We start from the raw sequence: 19,224 nt of genomic DNA on the forward strand, positions 1-19,224 counted from the left end.
CTTTATTGGCATTAAAGCCTACTTCTTTGGGATTCCAACATATACTATAGATTAGCTGAGATATCCAGCCTTGTGGATTGAACAACCACTGGACTTTTGGACCTTTTATTGGTAGACAGTCATTGTTGGAGTAGCTGGACCACATCCTGTAAGTCATTCTAATAAATCACATTTATATGTGTATTATAAATTACATATTAAAACATATTCATACATACATACATGCATACACATACACACATATATATATATTTATGTGAGAGAATGTGTGTTCATTAGAGGTAGAGAACCCTGACTAATGCACCTATCTAACTGCATTTCATGTACCTTAATCCAGAGTCAGCCATTCTTTTTGTGTTTTCATGCTTTCCTCTAACTTTAATACTTTTTGTAATTCTTTACAACTGTCTCCTATCTTATGTATTTATTTGTCAGTATTTTAACAGCAACAGCAAATCCAAATCATTTTGGTATCATACAGTGTCTTATACATTAAGAAAATACTTGCTACTTGGTAAAGAAATTAAATTTAAGAATCAACATACTCAAATTCTAAAGAGAAAGATAACCATTTCTTACTTTAAGATCTATCCATAAACAAATAGAATACATATACACAAAAGATACTGTTTTCTAAATCAATTTTTAAAACTTATAGTCTACAAATGCAGAAACCAAATCATCTTCCATTAGACATTTTAAAACACCTGAACATGTAAGTATGGTCACAATGGGAACACTGCAAGCATGTAATAACTACACTAATTAGTAAAAGTATAAATAATGCACATAATTTAAAAATACAATAATTGATTTTTATTTTTGAAAAGATATCTAGGTACCTTGAAATCTAGGCTAGATGAGATATTTAATAGGTAGTCTGATCAAAGTTTGATAATTTAAAAACAATAGCTATATAGAATCTGAACTGAAAATTCTTTAAAACAGTTTAGGGCAATTAAAAGATAACGAAAAAAACTCACCGGTAAGATGATAATGGTATATTGAATTCATTTTCAGGTGAGGCAATTCCCAATAAAGTATCCCCTTCAAAAATGGAAATTGGGATTGAAAAATGATTCTTAATCTGAGAAAAAACAATATTTAATATTAATATGAGAAAAGATATGTCCATCTACATATCTTTTTGTTTTTGTTTTTTGAGACAGGGTTTCTCTGTGTAGTTTTGGTGCCTATACTGGACCTCGCTCTGAAGACCAGGCTGGCCTCGAACTCACAGAGATCTGCCTGGCTCTGCCTCCTGAGTACTGGGATTAAAGGTGTGCGCCACCGCCTCCCGACTACATATCTTAACACAGACTCTACCAGGCAACATTCAGCTTGGTCATATAAATTAGAAGAAACAAACATACAATTATTTATCTTTAAAAACAAAATGAAATTATTCAGGTGTACATTTCATAGATAAAAAAATTGAAGCCAGCCAACATTCCACATAGATGAAGGAGGGGTGTATAAGGCACCACCTAGCCGGGGAGCTATTTGCCACTGATGGCTGCTGAGGTGGGGAGTATTGAGAGCCACTGGTAGCGAAAATCCATGAGAGTATACAGCAGGTGACAACTAGTGTTCAGAAGGTCAACCTATCAGAACTAAGGGTTCTGTTAGAGGAAACCATCACGCAAGGCGTTTTGGAATTACTGCCTTTTAGATGAACTGGCTGTCTCTTTCTGTAAACGTCTTGTGCAATAACAGCTATGATTCTCCCCATTTGCCGTGCATCTCCATGTTAGTGTACATGTACTCTCATGATTGCATCTCAGTCTTGGGCACAGCTTTCCCTATATACTTGGGGTAATTGGACAACTGTCCCCAGCTGTGCTTATTTTTCATTATCATATATCTGTCCAGGGCCATTCTCCAGACAAAAGTATTTCAGCAAAGATACCTTTTTCCAAGAACAAAACTGCATATAGATAAACATTAGCTCATCTCACAGATAGAGAAAAGAACCACTAACAATTAAATCCTCAACTCCTTACCTTCACCCCGGGTTATTTACGTAAGACCCTAATTTAAGAGATTTACTGCTCACATTCCTGGGATGAAGTTTTAGCCATTTGCTAGATACTGAGTTAAGGCAGTTACTTCCCACTGACCCAAGGAGATTGCCTCCAGGCCAGCAGACAATAGGTGCCAAGCTTTTTCCTTGTGCAAATTAAGTTTTTATTCCTCCTCAGCCAGGTGCTATTCCTAGATTTTCTCCTCTGCAATTACTCTGAGTGAAAGTGTTTTCACTAACCAAATACTACATGCTCTGACATAGGTTGCTTAATCATGTCTCCCTTCCTATCAGAAAGCAGCTGCAGTCATGACGAGCAGGAAAAGCGGTGCCAAAGACAGTTTACTTTCTTGTGACTTACTGACCCCTAACATTCTACCTAGCCATTTCTAGATTATAGTTTGAGCACATAAATTCCCTAAGTGATCTTAGCCTTTAGTTGCCCCTACCAGAGAACTTCCTTTTAGTCACTCCCCTTTTGGGATGTAATTGGAAGGTGACAATTAATGCTTTATGTGTGGATCCTTACAACCTCTTTCTGTGACCGTGAAAACTTCAAGCCTCAAAATGCTTTACCAAAGAATTACTGTGTGGGTATATACACTGGTTCTCTGAGAGCACTGGGAGGATGGATGGAGAAGACCAAAGATGAGGACGGAGATGGAAAGAACTAGGTAGAATGATGAGAGAACAGCAGAAGGAACTGAGAGCAGGAGAGACTGAGAGGAGCTAAGTAAGAGAGCAGAAAAGAAACTGTGTAGAAAGAATTGACTTAGAAGAATAAAGTGAATGGACTAAAGAACTCAGTGTGCTTAGATTCATTGAATATCCCTCAGATTAGAATCCTCTGTTGGTTGTTAAGACTCTTTCGCAGACCCTGGGAGCAAACAATATAGGCTGGACCTAATATTGTTTGCATTAAGGGAGAGTCAGTTTTCTTCACAAGTGTTGTCCCTGATAGGCTGCCCATGCGTCAGTAGATGGCCTTTCACAAATGAACATTAAGGGCACCATTAATTAGACTCAGTGTATGATTAAAAATATAACAACAAAAAGTCATAAAGCTGGGAAAGGGATGTAAGGGAAAGGTGTTTAGGGAGCATTTGGAGAAAGGGTGTGAGATAGATATGATCAAATACAGGCATATTTAATTTCCTATGTATAAAATTCAAATTTAATTAAACAAATGGAGTGATTTTTTTGCAACAACAAAAAACCTGCATGAATGTGAAAAGGGGAATTCATTATATGGAAGAGGGTGTATAATAGGGGTGGAAGGGAAAATTGAGAGGGTAGGAGTTATAATAATCAAAATATACTTTATAAATGTATTAAATTGTCAAAGAACCAACCCAGTGAAAGTGTACAAGTGTGCATGTACACACATACACACACACAGACACATAGACACACACACACACTCCCTTCAAAGTTCAGACAACAGTGGAAGGGAAGACAGAAATAATATAAGAAATGGAGGACGACAGGAGTATTGTGAAATGTTGGCCTCTGAACATGAACTCACAACAACTATAGTTACTTATACAAGGTCAAGACTAGTAAAATTTCAGCGTACAGCCCTAGCTCAGAAGGTACTGGCCCAGACAGGAAATTTTTCTTTGAAAGATTATAGTCAGATACTGGCAGGTTCTCTATTCACTAACTGGAGTCAATGTACGTTATAACAAATAATCAAACAAAGACATTAAGCAGCAGGGCATATATTGGGGAAAGAGCAGAGGCAAGTGGAGGGAAGGAGTAGGAGTGCAACATGATTAAGACACATTGCATACATTACATCTGTGAATGGTTTCAAAAACAAAAAGCAAATCAAGTATGTCAAAAGATAGCATGTCAGCCTGGGAAATGTTAGTACCACAGTTAACAAAAGGTCTAGAGGAATGCACACACAAAACAAAAAAACCTAGGATAGCTAAAAGAATCCTGTATAATAAAGCAACACCTGGAGGCATCATGATCCCTGACCTCAACCTCTATTATAGAGCTAGAGTAATAAAAACAGCTTGGTACTGGCCTAAAAACCAACATGTGGACCAATGGAATCACACTGAAGACCCTGACATTAATCCACACACCTATGAACGTATGATTTTCGACAAAGAAGTCAAAACTGTACCATGGAAAAAAGAAAGCATCTTCAACAAATGGTGCTGGCATAAATGGATGTCAACATGAAGAAGATTGCACATAGATCCTTATCTGTCACCATGCACAAAACAAGTCCAAGTGGATCAAAGACCTCAACATAAATCCAGCTACTCTGAACCTGATAGAAGAGAAAGTAGGAAGTAGTCTGGAATGAATTGGCACAGGAGACCACTTCCTGAATATAACACCAGTAGCACAGATACTGAGAGCGACAATTAATAAATGGGAGCTCCTGAAACTGAGAAGCTTTTGTAGAGCAAAGGACAAGGTCAATAAGACCAAACGGCAGCCTACGGAATGGGAAAAGATCTTTACCAGCCCCACATCTGACAGAGAGATGATCTCCAAAATATATAAAGAACTCAAAAAGCTAGACATCAAAATACTGAACAATCCAATTAAAAAATTCTTGAAAATCGTAAAAGTTACAAGCAGGGCCACAGCAGTTTGTGCGGTGGCTGCCAGGGCAGTGTAGCTCCGTGACAAGTTCAGCATTGCACCCTCCTCCCACCCAGTGCTGCCATGATGCCCAAGAGGAAGGTTAGCGAGGACTGAGTTGTGAAGGTGGAGTCCAAGCGATGCTCCTGGAGGTTGTTGGCCAAGCCTGCCTCTGCCAAGGTGGACGAGAAACCGATGAAGGCTGCGGGAAAGGATAAATCATCAGACAAAAAAGTGCAAACAAAAGGGAAATGGGGAGCAAAGGGCAAACAGGCTGAGGTGGCTGACCAGCAAACCACAGATGTGCCTGCAGAAAATGGAGAGACTGAAAACCAGAGTCCAGCCTCTGAAGAGAAAGAAGGTGAGTCCAACTAAACATTCATCGTGTCTGTCAGTGTCCTCGCCTCCCTTCTTGTACAATCCAGAGGAATATTTTTATCAACTGTTTTGTAAATGTAAGTTTTTTAGTAGCTCTAGAAACATTTTTAAAAGGTGAGAGGAAGTCCCACCTCATCTCATTTTTTAAGTGTAAATAATTTTTTTAAGAGGTTAAATCACTTGCTGGTTGTTTGTTTTTTGTTTTTTTGGTACAACCAGAAAATAGCGGGATACTGAATCAGGAGAGGCTGTGAATGTCTCTGGGGTCACCATAACATTCCGTAGAGGGGGCTAGTTTTATATCCTACAACACAAAGCATACTAAATGGTAACTTGGAGTCTCGGTCGTGCATTTGTGTCTGGAATATTTTCAGTTATTTCTGGTCTCGTGTTTCTAGTAGAAATGTATCCAAAAAAAAAAAAAAAAAAAAAAACCACTCCTAGGTCCTTGCCCGTCAGAACGGTCTCTGGCATGGCAGTCCATTTTCCTAACAATTGTGATAATGTGCTGTGAAAGATCGAAATTTTGAATATGTACTGTATGTGGCATAAAATTGTGAGTCAGTGGAATTAAGGATTGTGAGCATTTGACTGTTATGCGAGGTCTTAGGGAAAACTTGCCAAGCTTAAGATGGAACATTACTGGAATAAGTTCAAAGAGAAACAACACATGGCTCTTTTGGGTACATGAACACAATGTATGACTCTTAGAGTTTGGGTCCATGTTTTAAGAATTGAAATGTCTGTGTACTCAACCAATAAAGTCTCAGTTGTGAAAGAGTTAAAAAAAAAAGTTACAAGCACAATGAAAATGGAAACAGAATAAACAGGGAATCCACAGAAGGAAAAGCTAACTACTAAAAAAATAGAGAAAAAGATATTCAATGTTCCTAGAAAGCAAGAAAATACAAATTATAACCACATGCAAACTTTTCACAAAACTGGCAAAACAAAACGACCATAGTTGTTGTGAAGTTCATGTCCAGAGGCTGTCATTTCACAATACTCTTCCCTTTCTCCATTTCTTATATTCTTTCTGCCTTCCCTTCCACAGATTATTTTTGTTATACTGTATATATGTTTCTACTCTTAATGTAATATAATATGCTGCTCATTTAACAATGCAATGTAAATTTCTAGTCCTTGAAAGTTGTTATTACTAACTATTTAGGGTAATTAAGAACTATGGGTTGGTAGTTGTTACCTAACAATCAAATTTGTGGCCATGTTAGGTGTGTTTTCAAGGTCAAACATAGCTATATTTTACATAGACAGATGGTCTTCAAACACTTCTGAGATCTACAGAATATGGCATTTAAGATGGTTTAATAACTAAGGCGTTTCATGACTATGAGACATATATGATCCTGGCAGCACCAATTTACCTCAGAGATGGTGGGCAATGAAGAACCTTCATATGGAGTTTGCTTTCTTTGTGGCAAAAATTAGCCAATGGGCAAGAAACTTCCCTTGCCTCATCTGCTGACAGTATGCTGTCAAAATTAGACAAGCAGGGTCTACAAAGTGAGTTCCAGGAAAGGCACAAAGCTACACAGAGAAACCGTCTCGGAAAAAACACCAAGAAAAAAAAAAGGTGACTACTGAATTTTGACAAGACAAGGTAGGACAGTCCTTCAAAATTCCTGCTTCACAGCAAAGTCTGTCAAATATTCTAGGCTTGTAGACCAAAAATGGATGCCCCAACATTGCAAAGAAACCTTGGGTGATTGTCCAGGAAGCCAGGTGTCTTTGTCATTTCTATAGTTTTGGAAGTTGTTTGCTCTGAACTTCCTGTTTGAACTTCCTGTTTACTCAGGTAATATTTTATCCTTCTTAGGTCTCTGATGAGGATTGAAGACAAGATAGTTTTACAGTTTTCTTTGTTTTCAAATTCAGGGAAAAAAAAACTTACATAAAAGATGTTAACTTTAAAGGTGAAAACAAAATCTTAAGTTGTTTATTAAAAAGATGTTTTAAGGCCTAAAAATATTTTTTTAGGATGGTAATAAAAGTTATGATAGAAAATGGTTTAGGTATAAAACTCTGGACTCATCAAGATTAAGATATAAAAGAATGTTGTGGGATGTCATTCTGTATGCTGTGAATATGTGTTGCTCTGATCGGTTCATAGATAAAACACTGATTGGCCAAGAGTCAGGCAGGAGGTATTGGCGGGGCCAGCAGAAGAGGAGAATGCTGGGAAGAGGAACAGCAGAGTTGAGTTGCCAGCCAGACACAGAGGAAGCAAGAATATAAGACAGAATTGAGAAAAGGTACCAAGCCACGTGGCTAAACATAAATAAAAATTACGGGTTAATTTAAATGTAAGATCTAATCAGTAATAAGCTTGAGCTCATGGCCAAGCAGTTAAAATTATTATAAGCCTCTGAATGATTATTTTATAAGTGGGCTGCAGGTCTGTGGGTGAGAGAGATTTGTCCTGATTGTTGGCCAGCTGGGACATAGGAAAACTTCCAACTACAGAGTAATTTCTCCAAATTTGACAAATACAAAGGGACTGAACATTGTAAATGTAATTCTTATGCGATAATTGTTCTTACTATATATAACTTTACTGTATTAGAGTTAAAACCTTTCTTTTCTTTTTAGACAAAAAGGGGGAAATGTTCTGGGATATTTCTACACTATGTGAAAAAATGTATCACTTTGACTGGTATAACAAAAAGCTGAATAGCCAATAGCTAAGCAGGAGGTACAGGCAGGACTTTTGGCCAGAGAGAACTCTGTGAAGAAGGCAGCAGAGTCACCAGTCAGACATGGAGGAAGCAGCATGGGCAGTAGGGAGAGATGAGGTTACAAGCCACGGGACAGAATGTAGACTAAATTAATAAGAGCTAGTGAGTCAAGCCTAAGATAAGGCCAAGCTTTCCTAATTAATAATAAGTCTCCATTTTGTTATTTGTCAACTGGCAGTCCAAAGAAAAATCTGGCTACAGATCACAGGTACATTTTACTTTTGACATTATTTTTCCTGACTACTAAACACAAGCTATTCATATTCTAAAATATTTGAAAACATAATAAATATATTAAATTATCATCATCAATAATAAAAATTATTTTGCGAATAATCTCTAAAGTATTTTGCTAATCTCTAACATATTATGGCATCATTTATTAAAAATGATTTGAGGTATTACATATGATTACATGTTTCGAAACGCCACATGGAATTATTTTATGTTAACCTAAAAATATATATATACATATATGGGCTAGAGAGATAGCTCAGCAGTTGGGAAGGCTGGCTGTTCTTCCAGAGGACCCAGGTTCAGTTCCCAGCACCCACGTCAGCTCCTGTTCCTGGGAATCTGATACCCTCATACAGACATGCCTGCAAGCAAAATGCCAATGTATATAAAAAAATTAAAAATTTATTTTTTAAAAATTACATATATAAACACACACACACACACACACACACACACACACACACGTATAATTGAAGTCATGCCACTTTGGGAGACAATGTTCCCATCAAAACTGTAGACTAACAAAAATCCCAATGCCAGGCATAAGAAACCTTTTAAGGTGTAGGTGAGACAAGTCCAAGAGAGCCTTCATTCAATACAGGATATTGTTATTCCCTTCCAGAAATAGAAGAAAAGGCCCTATTGTTAAACACCACACACTTTAGACATAGAAGTTGGAGGAATTAAGCTGAAGCTGATCTGGAAGCCTCTTCCTGAAGATTAGCTTTCAAAGCATAGAAAGGAGTCATGCTAGTTGCCAAGGGAGAAAAATCAAGTGAGTGTTCATATACATCTTAACTACAACAATGATCAAAATGGCAAGATTCTGAAAGGTATAATGGTGGCACTTATATCCTAAGGGTAACCAATAGTACCTAATTAGACTAAGGCTTTCTCAAAAGGAAGGAATTCATTCCTGGCACTTTAAACTTAGCCAACTACCGATGGCTGGAGAGACCATGGAGCCTAAAAGGTGAATCTATTCTTGCCACTTTTCTAAACCAATATAACTGCTAACTACATTTTAAATCCTTGTCTTTACATCCATAGATACATGTAGCTCTCACCTCTCATCAGAGAAGCTTCTTTATGCAGCACACAGAGATCATTACAGACAGCCACAACTCATCAAAAATGCAGAGACCAACTTACTGTGGAATACCTGCCCCCAATTAATACATTTATAACACAATGTCTACCTAAGGCATAGGAAACATTGTGGAAAGGGGGAGAAAGATTTTAAGAGAAAGAGGTTCAGGACATCTGCTATAAGACAGTCTCTTCTATAAAAGAAAATAATAGACACAGGGAGGTTATGAAAAGGTGGTGGGGGAGCTGGAAAGATGGCTCAGAGGTTAAGAGCACTGACTGCTCCAGTGGTCCTGAGTTCAATTCCCAGCAACCACATGGTGGCTCACAACCATCTATGAGATCTGGTGCCCTCTTGTGGTCTGCAGGCATACATGTAAGCAGAACACTGTATACATAATAAATAAATTTAAAAAAAAAAAAAAGAAAAGAAAAAGTAGTGGATCTGGGAAGTGCTGGGGGGAAGAATGGGGGCTGAATGTGATAAAAAAAAATTGCATGAAATTCTCAAAGGACTAATAAAAATACTGTATTATCCAAAATTCATAAACAAAAGTATTTTAAATAGCTGAATTACTTCAAATAAAGTGTGACTTACATTCATTATAAATTTATACGTTAAAAAAGGGATAATAACTAAAAATAAATTCATCAAAAATTGGAAAAATTTCCCAACAAACTCAGAGTTAGTATAAGTACTCATTTAAATGGAGCAGTATAACCTTAACAACCAACTTCTTAGATCAATTCAAACTATAGTTTAAGACTTTCCACAAACACATTAAAACATTAGACCAAGATCTTTTGTGAATATAAATGCAAAAAATTTAAATATAACTTAAACAAAATCTAACAGTACTCTAGAAGTTTAATAATTTTAAGGCAAAGATTTACTAGAGATAGTGTTGTTTAATGTTTGAAAATCCAGGACATTCATCACATTAACAATTTTGTTTATATCCTTTCAATAAACATAAAAAATTGGAAGGAAAAAAATAAACTAAAATATATGAAGTAAAATGTCTTTTTTTGTAAGTATAGTTGTTGAAATTTACTAGAACAATTGTGAGTCTAATAAAATGGAATATTATATAGGAATGTTATAATAATCTGTATTCTAAATGACAGCAATGAATAATCAAAACTAAAAGAATAATAAAAAACATTTTATTTTTAAAAAAGGAAAATACTTATAATAGTTAAATAAATTAGGAAAAATGAGATACTATGATTTATGACTCAGATACAGAGTAATCAATGGCACTGTCATAAAAATAAACATTAATGAAAAATAGAGAGTTCAGAAATAAACCACCAATATAAGAGGACAATCTAAGAAGAAAAGATCATCTGGTTGCAGCAACTGGATAACCAAATAGAAAACTTTGAATCTTAAACCTCACCTCTACATATACGAAGATTTACTTAAAATGAAACTGTGGTATTCTCCACATACCAGAGCTACTTGTCAGTAACCTTATGTAGCTATATATTCTGCTGAGTGAAAAAGCCCAATTCTATTCTTTATTATGCCTATATAAAATTTCAGACTGTGTAACTAATGTACTGTGAACTGAGTGGATATATAGGAAGGGAAAGTAGGAAGAGAATGAAGTTTTTTGAATAGTAAATACATTCACTACCTTGACAGCTATGAAGGTTTCTTAAGTGTATCTTTATGTCAAAACTAAACTTTGTTATTTATTGTATATATATATATATATCTCAATAAGTCTGCAATTTTCCTGATAGTTTTACTATTAAAAAATATAAACATGCTAAAGACTAAGCAAAAATGATGCGTATTTTTATGAAATAATGAAAACAGTGTATGAAGCAGTTCTATAAGACATGATGATGTTCCTCCAGTGCTCATATCACAGGAGTACTTCTACTGATGATGAGAGTCTTAACATCGGCTGTGTTTCTGCAACAGTTTGTATTCTTTTGGCAATGATTTACTTGAATATTTCTCTTTTCTTTTTTCTGAGACAGAGTTTCATGTATCCCAAGCTGGCATCAAACTGACTGAGTAGCCAGTTTCTTCATCTCCTGAGTGCTGAGATTAAAGGTATGCTACCATATACAAGGTATGTGGTGCTAGGGATCAACTCAGGGCTTCCCACATCCAAGGCAGGCATTCTACCAACTGAGGCACATCCCTGGCCTACTTCAAATGTCTGCATAGAGAGCTTCTACCCATTTCCTTACTTCATACCTGCACTGGTGAGCGGATTGTTACCTTCTTACTTCCTTCAAATGTGTCAATTTGACAAACGATAGATCTTTCAACTCCAGACTCTCTGTGTCTCACTGTGTACAGGCGCCGTCCTACTTTTGTTAAAGGGATCTTGTCAGCAGTAGAGTGGTTATCAGGTGCTAAATCAAATACATATGATCCTGGTTAATTAGAATTCACTGCATAATAATTTTAAATGTATGTTAAATACTAGATGATTGTTTTCTAAATGAAAAAAGTCTTTGAATATAATCAGTATTATAGGATATTATTCCCATAATATCCTTTAAAACATTTTATCAAAAACATAACTGAAAAATTTTTTCACTTAGGAGTTTAACCTAAAATCATCACAATTAAGAAAGCAAACAGTAATGAGAAGAATGATTATAAAATTCAGGAGTATTAATTGGTAGTTTGCTGTCACAATAACCACTGGAGCTACCAAGGTGAATTGAGTATAGATTTCCACTTTTAATTTTCTAACTATGTCACTTTTAAGATGCAACTTAGATTTGACTCAAGAAAAATTCACATACACTCACCAAACATGAATATATCATATTGGGAATAAAATTATTTAATTTACATAAATTTGACTTCCCAGTCTAAATTCTCACAGTGAGTAAGAGTAGTAAAAACACATCACAGATAATGTCCTGATAACAACCATCTACTAAATATTACTTCATGATGAGAATAACTACTAATGTATTAGTAGCCTTCTGTGTCTAGTTAGCCTTTCAGACAGTACCTACTCAAATACTGCCCTCAAGATCTGAATGAAATACCAGTGAATATGTGTAAGAAAACAAAGTTTTATGACAATTAAAGAAATTATATACTGTCCTTTACCTCCAATAAAGAAGTAAAACTTGTGGAAAGCAGAAATGACTTCCACAATCCATAATGTTAAAAACAATTTACAAGGGGCTAGAGAGATGGCTTAGTAGTTACAAGATCTGGGCTCAATTCCCAGCACTGAAATGGTAGCTCACAATCATCTATAACCCCGGGTCCAGGGAATCAAACAAGCATGTGGTGCACATACATTCAAAAAGCCAAACATTTGTACACATCAATCTTAAAAAAATTACAAATATAAAAACAGAGAGAAATATTAACATCTGCATTAATTCAAACTTTTAAAAATTCACTCACCTAAAAACACTTGTAAAATGCATTATTTAGTCATACCAAACATGGTTAGAACATTTGACACACCTATCACTGATATAGAAAAGCTGAGTGAGATCTAGTATTTTTCAATCTTACTCCAGGTTCTAATAATACCATGCTCTGGACAAGTGAAGTCAGAAATTAGAATATCAAGATTTAGTGACCAAAGAAATCAACATACTGGAGAGGAAAATATTGTTTCCATGTTGGCTTGAATGAGACTCTCCCCTCCAAAGAATCTAGCATCTGAATATTTGGTCCCCAGTTGGCAGAGCCCTTTGAGAAGGAGTAGGTATGGCCTTTTGGAAAAAGTGCATCATGAACGTGGGCTTTGAGGTTTCAAAGCCTCCCACCATTCTCATTTTGTTCTCTGCTTCTTGTTTGCAGCTCAAGGTGTGAGTGCTTCCCTTGTTATTCAAACTACCATACCTGCTGTCTCTACTCTGACCTTCATAGACTAACCCTCTGGAACCATAAGCCCAAACAAACTCTTTCTTCTACAAGTTGCCTTGGTCATAGTGTTTTATCTCAGTAATATAGTCCCCACTGTACTAGAAAACCTGTTTTTTTTAAAAAAAAAAAAAAACTGTTAAGGTTCAACAAATGAGTAAGACTGCTTTTACAAAACAACTTCACAAAGCCTTGGAGAGGAAATGTATCACTTACTAAGGAGAATGAAGAAGAGTTTGCTGCTTAGGCTGGTCATTGCATTGAAATGATCACTGTCCTTAGTTCGTACATAATCCATACTTAAACTCTCTTCATTTTTCAGTTCATAGGATTTTGCCATAGGAACATTGAGTACATTAAAAGAATCACTTGGTAAAACAGAGACAGTAAGTCCAAGAGAATTTAAAATCATAAACGGTGCTAGATCCCTTTGGAAGGCAGCTGAAGATCCAGTAGCAGCTTCCGTAAATGCCTGACAGGGAAAATTTTGAGTAAATGAAATGTGGACCAAGGAAATGAAAAGAACAGTATAGTGTTCTAGGAAAGTAAGTAGATCAACAACAACCTTACTCATTTAAGGATTAATGTAAAATATTGCCTTTTCTTACCTCGACTAAATTATTTAACATCACAAGGCCACATTTGGATAATGTAATGTTTAATTGGTCCTTAGAATAAAAAATTATGGCAGTTTTGTATTCTGGTACTTTGTAGTTTTCTTCTTCACTATCTGACTCAACAATGGACTGTTTTGCTTTCTTTTTCATCTAAAATGATAAATTAAAATTAGACATAAAAGAAAAGAATTTGTTTTTAGGAGTATAACATAATTTTTCTGCAAAGTAAAAACAAACACCATTAGAGACCGAGCGAGCTATGAATTCCATGGTTACACTGCCTGCTGTAGAGAGCTATGAATTCCATGTAGAGAGCTATATTGCCCAATGAAATATCCTGGACATGCCAAGCAATGTCACAAAGCTGAGAGGAGGAAATACTAAAGGAAAATAAATTCTATCCTTTTCGATAATTTAGAAGAAAGAAAAACTTTGAAAATTACTAAGTATATATGGAATCTGCAGGTAAATCAAAAGCATACACTTCTAAACAAATTAGTCAAGAAAAGTTTTTTAAATTATTGGTCACGTTAACAGAAAGAGAACTAGGTACTAAAAACGTCAGATAAAAGTCGCAAAACAATGCTGTGAAGTGGGAGTTTATAAGAATAAGTACTATTTACTTCTTTCCAGAATTTAGAGACTCACTGCCCAGGTATAGTCGAATCTAAAAACTACCAGTAAAACTAGTTTATTCAAATTCTTAATCTGATGTAACCTAAATAATTAAATTAAAATACTTAAATATAATATGGTAGACATGCCAAGCTAGCCATTTAGCTGTTATTTTATCTTTTTTTTTTTTTTTTTTTTTTTTGGTTTTTCAAGACTTTTTTTTTTTTTTTTTAAATGTAACTCTGGCTATCCTGAAACTCATTCTATAGACCAGGCTGGCCTCAAACTCAGATATATTTACCTTTTTTAAGGGCCTGAAAATCTGTCTACAAGTTTACAAGTTGAGTCTATCATTAGGTAGGAAACATGCTGTAACTTAGATAATTCCTTGCTTCACAAGCACAATTTTGCCAATTTAAAGGCACTGATAATCAGGATTACATAAATTCATAATATATTCAGAGAAAATAACAGAAAATCTTCAAGAGATTAAAGAGAAGACAAGGGAGGAAGGGGGAAGTAGGAAGGTGTAAAAAAAGAGGGAGGGAGGAAAGGAAGGAGGGGGGAGGGAGGGAGAATATCCATTTATAGAACAAAGGAACTTGGGACTGGCCACAACCTAAAAGAACATTGTCACAGTGTAAGGTAACAGTTAATATTGGGATCTCTGATGTTCAGTCTGCAGGTCACAATTTTTACTTTTACTGTACGGGAAGTCTATTACATTTCTGGTATTATATGAGGCTGGAGCCATGGCTAAGCAATTAAGAGCACTTGCTATTTTGAAGAGGTCCTGAGTATGGCTCCCAGCATGCACATGATGGCTCATAATGGCTTGTGACTCCAGTACCAGGGGATCTGTTGTCCTCTTCAGGCTTCTGTGGACACCAGGCAGGTATATGGTGCACAGACATACATGCAGGCAAAATAATCACACACATACAAATAAATAAATAAGTTAAAGTGTATAATGTAGTATGGATATCCTCAAAAATTTTGAAAACCTTTTTCTTCTAAAGTCCTTTTCAAATATACTTCAAATATACTTTGATTGAGGATGTTAATAATGAAGTTTTACATATATACACAGAAGCAGAGGATATATGGGGAAACTATACTTCATCAATTTTTCTGTAAGGCTGAAATTGCTTTAAGAAAATAACACACACATACGTACCTTGATTCCAAGATTCCATGGTTTAAAATCATCAGTCTGATCAATTTCTAAGGGTTCTAGTAAAGGTTCCCAAACACCAAACATTTCGTTATAATAGTGAACCTAAAAAGAATTTTTAGTTTTTTAAATAAAGCATTATACTATCTAAAATGACTTTTTAAATGATACCTCTTACCACCATGCCCTTTGTGCTATTTCTTCTATATAAGAACTATTCTACATGTCAATTAATAGTTTTCTATATATACTCCTTACATACTTTCTTCATCTGGCTTAGAGACCAAATTCTACCTTCACATTTTAGTACAAGAGAATCCCTTTTATATATTTACTCAGTTATACACATATTTCAATCAGAGTGACACTTGTATGAGTCAGTTCTTTCTTTTTCCACCACATGGGTCCTGAGAATTAAACTCTGGTTGTCAGCCATGGTGGTAAACACCTTCACCCACTAAGGCTTCCTGCAGACCCTAGAACCCTTTCTAAAGCACCTTTCCTTGATCTCTCTCCTGGGTCAAGCGGCAAATCCTACATTCATCTATCTATCACATATTGCTGACCCTTGAAAACTTGCCAATCTACCATCACTGACTAAAATCTCTTCATGGAGGGTTCCACAAGATTCAAAGTGCAGTGTGTTGGTGGTATCATGGTGAACTTTCCTACATTGTACATGATTTCAGTGTTTGAATGCCTTGTACCTCTTGGATAGCCCAGATAAAGTTCTCTACAAAATATACATAATTCTAAACACAATTTGAAAATCTGCAGTGGAGTCATAATCAATTACAATTGTGTTAGTACATAATTCTGTATCATTTCATGTAAAAATAAAAGCTTTTAAAGTCTCACTCTCACTTTTATAAGGTAGACTACCAGACAGCTTTTCAAAAAATGTTAAGTACAACAATTTTAAATATCACTGGAAATGACTGTATATAATTTCTCTGTTTCTACAGTGCTGGTACTAAAATTAGTGCTACATACATATTATGTATACATCCTACTACTAACTTATATTCCCAGCCCCTTTCTTAAATTAATTTTATCTGAAATATTCATTAAACTAATTTTATAAATTCTGAGGTAAAACATATTTACTCTGATTCTTTTTTTCTCTTTAAAAATTTTCGGAGGGTTCAGGATTAGAGTCCAATGTCTCACACATGCTAAGCAACCACTCTAAACTTCAAGTATATCCTTAGTCTTTAAAAACTGAAAGAGCTTACCCATGTTCATAAATTTAATCTACACATTCAAAGAAAAAAAATGTAACATGAATTGCTAAAAGGTCTTATTATTAAAAAAAAAAAACAACAACAAAGAAACAAACAAAAACCCAGAGCCAGATATTAGGGTGAAAACTGAGAGATCAGAGAAACAGAACAAGCCATAGTCAACCTCACTTTGCCAACTCCTCTGCCAATACTGTTTCCACAATCCTCAGACTGAAAGCCTCATCCCTGAGTGTCTCAGGTGAACTGCTGCTATAAGCCTCTAGTTTCTGGTCATTATATATACCTTTCTGCTTCCTGCCATCACTTCCTGGGATTAAAGGTGTGTGTCCTTTCCAAGCAAAGACATGGGATCTCAATTGCTGGTATTAAAGGTGTGTGCCACCACGCCTGGCTCTGTTCCCAGTGTGGCCTTGAACTCACTGAGACCCAGACAGATCTCTTCCTCCCAAGCGATAGGATTAAAGGTGTGTATTCCACCATTGTATGGCCTCTATATCTAATCTAGTGGCTAGCTCTGTCCTGTGATCCCCAGATAAGTTTGATTTGTTAGAGCACAAATAAAAAATCACCACAAAAATAACTCAATTTTAGTTCTTAAGAATCAGAAGTTTTAATCTTAACATCTAGTGATATATCACTTTAAAAAAGATTTTATTTTTATTTATATATATACATATGTTTGTGTGAATGTCTGCCATGCATGTGCCTGTGCCCAAAGAGTGTTTTAGATTCCCTCAGAGGTAGCAAGGGCAGAGTAGCAGGTGGTTGTGAGCTGCCTGATATGGACACTGGGAATCAGACTCTTGTCTCTGAAAGAGCAAGAAGCTCCTAATTAATGGGCTGTCTCTCTAGAACCTAATGCACCACTTCTGAAGCTTAGGAAAATCAGTTGAAATATAAAGTATGGATATGTAATTTGAAATTTAAAGTAATATATAAGCAACCTCTCAAGGGCATAAATGTGTAAGCTTTCTTCTAAAAGGTTTAAAGCCAGCACCATATACTCAATTTAAGTAGTGATATAAGATCCCAGAATATTCTATGTGAAGGATTATAAGCCCTGAAAAATTATATACACACTTACTTCCAGCTCAAGCTGACAATAGAGATTTATTAAAGTACTCCAGTTTTTGCTTTCCCCAAAAACACGTGACTTTGCCAATAGCATCGGCACTGTTCTATGACCAACTCCAGCTTCAAGAACTATAAAAATAGAATCAATATTCAAGGTCAGTGTCTCTCCTCCTGGCACCAATTCATTTATGGGAGCTACTTTTTCTGTTTCACTTGATTCTTCAAGAAACCACATTTTCAGATTCTTAGTATCCTTCTTGTCCCATAAATGTGTTATAGAAGAAGTGTTTTCTTCTGGGATGCTTTCCTTAGTTGTATAAAGTGCAGAAGTAACAGTTATTATGGTATTTATGATTACTGGTGAAACCTAAATGGAGAAAACAATTTAAAAATCGATTATATACATTTGTTGAATGAACATGAAGAATTAAGGCTGAACTAGAAAGGTACTACAGGATAATAAATATAATTTTCTACTACAAAAATTTTTAGATAAGTTTGTTAAAATATTTGTAAATCTTGTTACTACTAAACCAATTAAATATGACTACCATTATATGTATACTAGATATCAACTACAAAAGTCATGTCAATAAAATAAAGCATTCATCATAAAATTCACAATATCTTACAAACTTGATATATATATATTTCCAAAAAAATATTTATTCATTTGGTGAGTCATGGGTCTAACCTGGGCCCTGTGAATGCTACACAAGTGCTTTACCAATGAGCTCAGTCCTTTTTCTGGTGGTAATGGTGATTGTTAGGGTCTCACTAAATTGTCCAGGGTGGCTTAAACCTCAATGCTCTGTACTTCAGGTAGGCCTGGAACTTACGATTCTTATACTTTAGCTTTTTGACCTACCACCAAATCAATTTTAAATGTTTATGTTTTAACTTACCTTTAGTGTAAGAGATTTTACTGATATGTCAATCATTTGTGGATCTGTTCCTATCTGAGTAGCCTGATAAAACAAGTCACAAGGCTGCAAAACCTATAAAATAAAAATAATTATTAAACTAATATTTAAGTTAAAATATTTCTGCTTAAAGTCTTTCTGAGTAATAGATAATTATATTAAAAAGTGAACAATCATACCTATATAAAGAGTGAATTAACATACTATTATTACAAAAATAAGGTATGAACAAAAATACTAGCAATAATATTAATATGAAAATGCAAAAAGAAGCATTCATCTCCCACACCTCAATTCTGATATTTATTTGAAGAAGTCTATGAACTTCACAGTAAGCACCTGGGATCTGCAGGAACGGTAAAGTACTTACAAATGTTGGACATGAGCACAGAAGCTAGTCAGACAAGCATCATTTCAGATCAACTGATCTCCAGCATTTTTATCATCAATTCTCAAAGTTACTGTAGTTCACAACACTGATGAGAACATCTTTTTGGTCATTAACTCTGGACTAGAAGAAACTATTTTATAAGCAAGTCTAGAGAGAACCTGGGGTGAAAAGGAGCCTCCCTACCAATAGCTCAAGCAAATGAGTTCAGAGGCAGATCCTTTGGTCCAG

The 19,224-nt window shown here is 35.4% G+C and overlaps 1 protein-coding gene and 1 pseudogene across 11 annotated transcripts in view; one reads left to right on the top strand and one right to left on the bottom strand.

The window, feature by feature from the left end:
• Vps13a (vacuolar protein sorting 13 homolog A) overlaps nt 1-19,224 on the bottom strand; it is a 230,136-nt gene that overhangs the window by 72,256 nt on the left and 138,656 nt on the right. For all 11 annotated transcript variants that reach the window (XR_013047707.1, XR_013047706.1, XR_013047704.1 and 8 more), the window contains exons 40-46: nt 18,588-18,680; nt 17,693-18,049; nt 15,368-15,469; nt 13,567-13,725; nt 13,175-13,430; nt 11,309-11,469; nt 984-1,087 (exon numbers count right to left, since the gene is read on the bottom strand). Coding sequence is in view for 6 of the 11 variants with exons in the window: in XM_006970140.4 (XP_006970202.1) it covers nt 984-1,087; nt 11,309-11,469; nt 13,175-13,430; nt 13,567-13,725; nt 15,368-15,469; nt 17,693-18,049; nt 18,588-18,680 (1,232 nt within the window). In the remaining 5 variants the exon portion in view is untranslated. The remainder of the gene's footprint in view (nt 1-983; nt 1,088-11,308; nt 11,470-13,174; nt 13,431-13,566; nt 13,726-15,367; nt 15,470-17,692; nt 18,050-18,587; nt 18,681-19,224) is intronic.
• On the top strand, nt 4,718-5,072 carry LOC102910708 (non-histone chromosomal protein HMG-14 pseudogene; annotated as a pseudogene).

Source organism: Peromyscus maniculatus, chromosome 1 (genome assembly GCF_049852395.1).
Source record: "Peromyscus maniculatus bairdii isolate BWxNUB_F1_BW_parent chromosome 1, HU_Pman_BW_mat_3.1, whole genome shotgun sequence".
Lineage (NCBI taxonomy): Eukaryota > Metazoa > Chordata > Mammalia > Rodentia > Cricetidae > Peromyscus > Peromyscus maniculatus.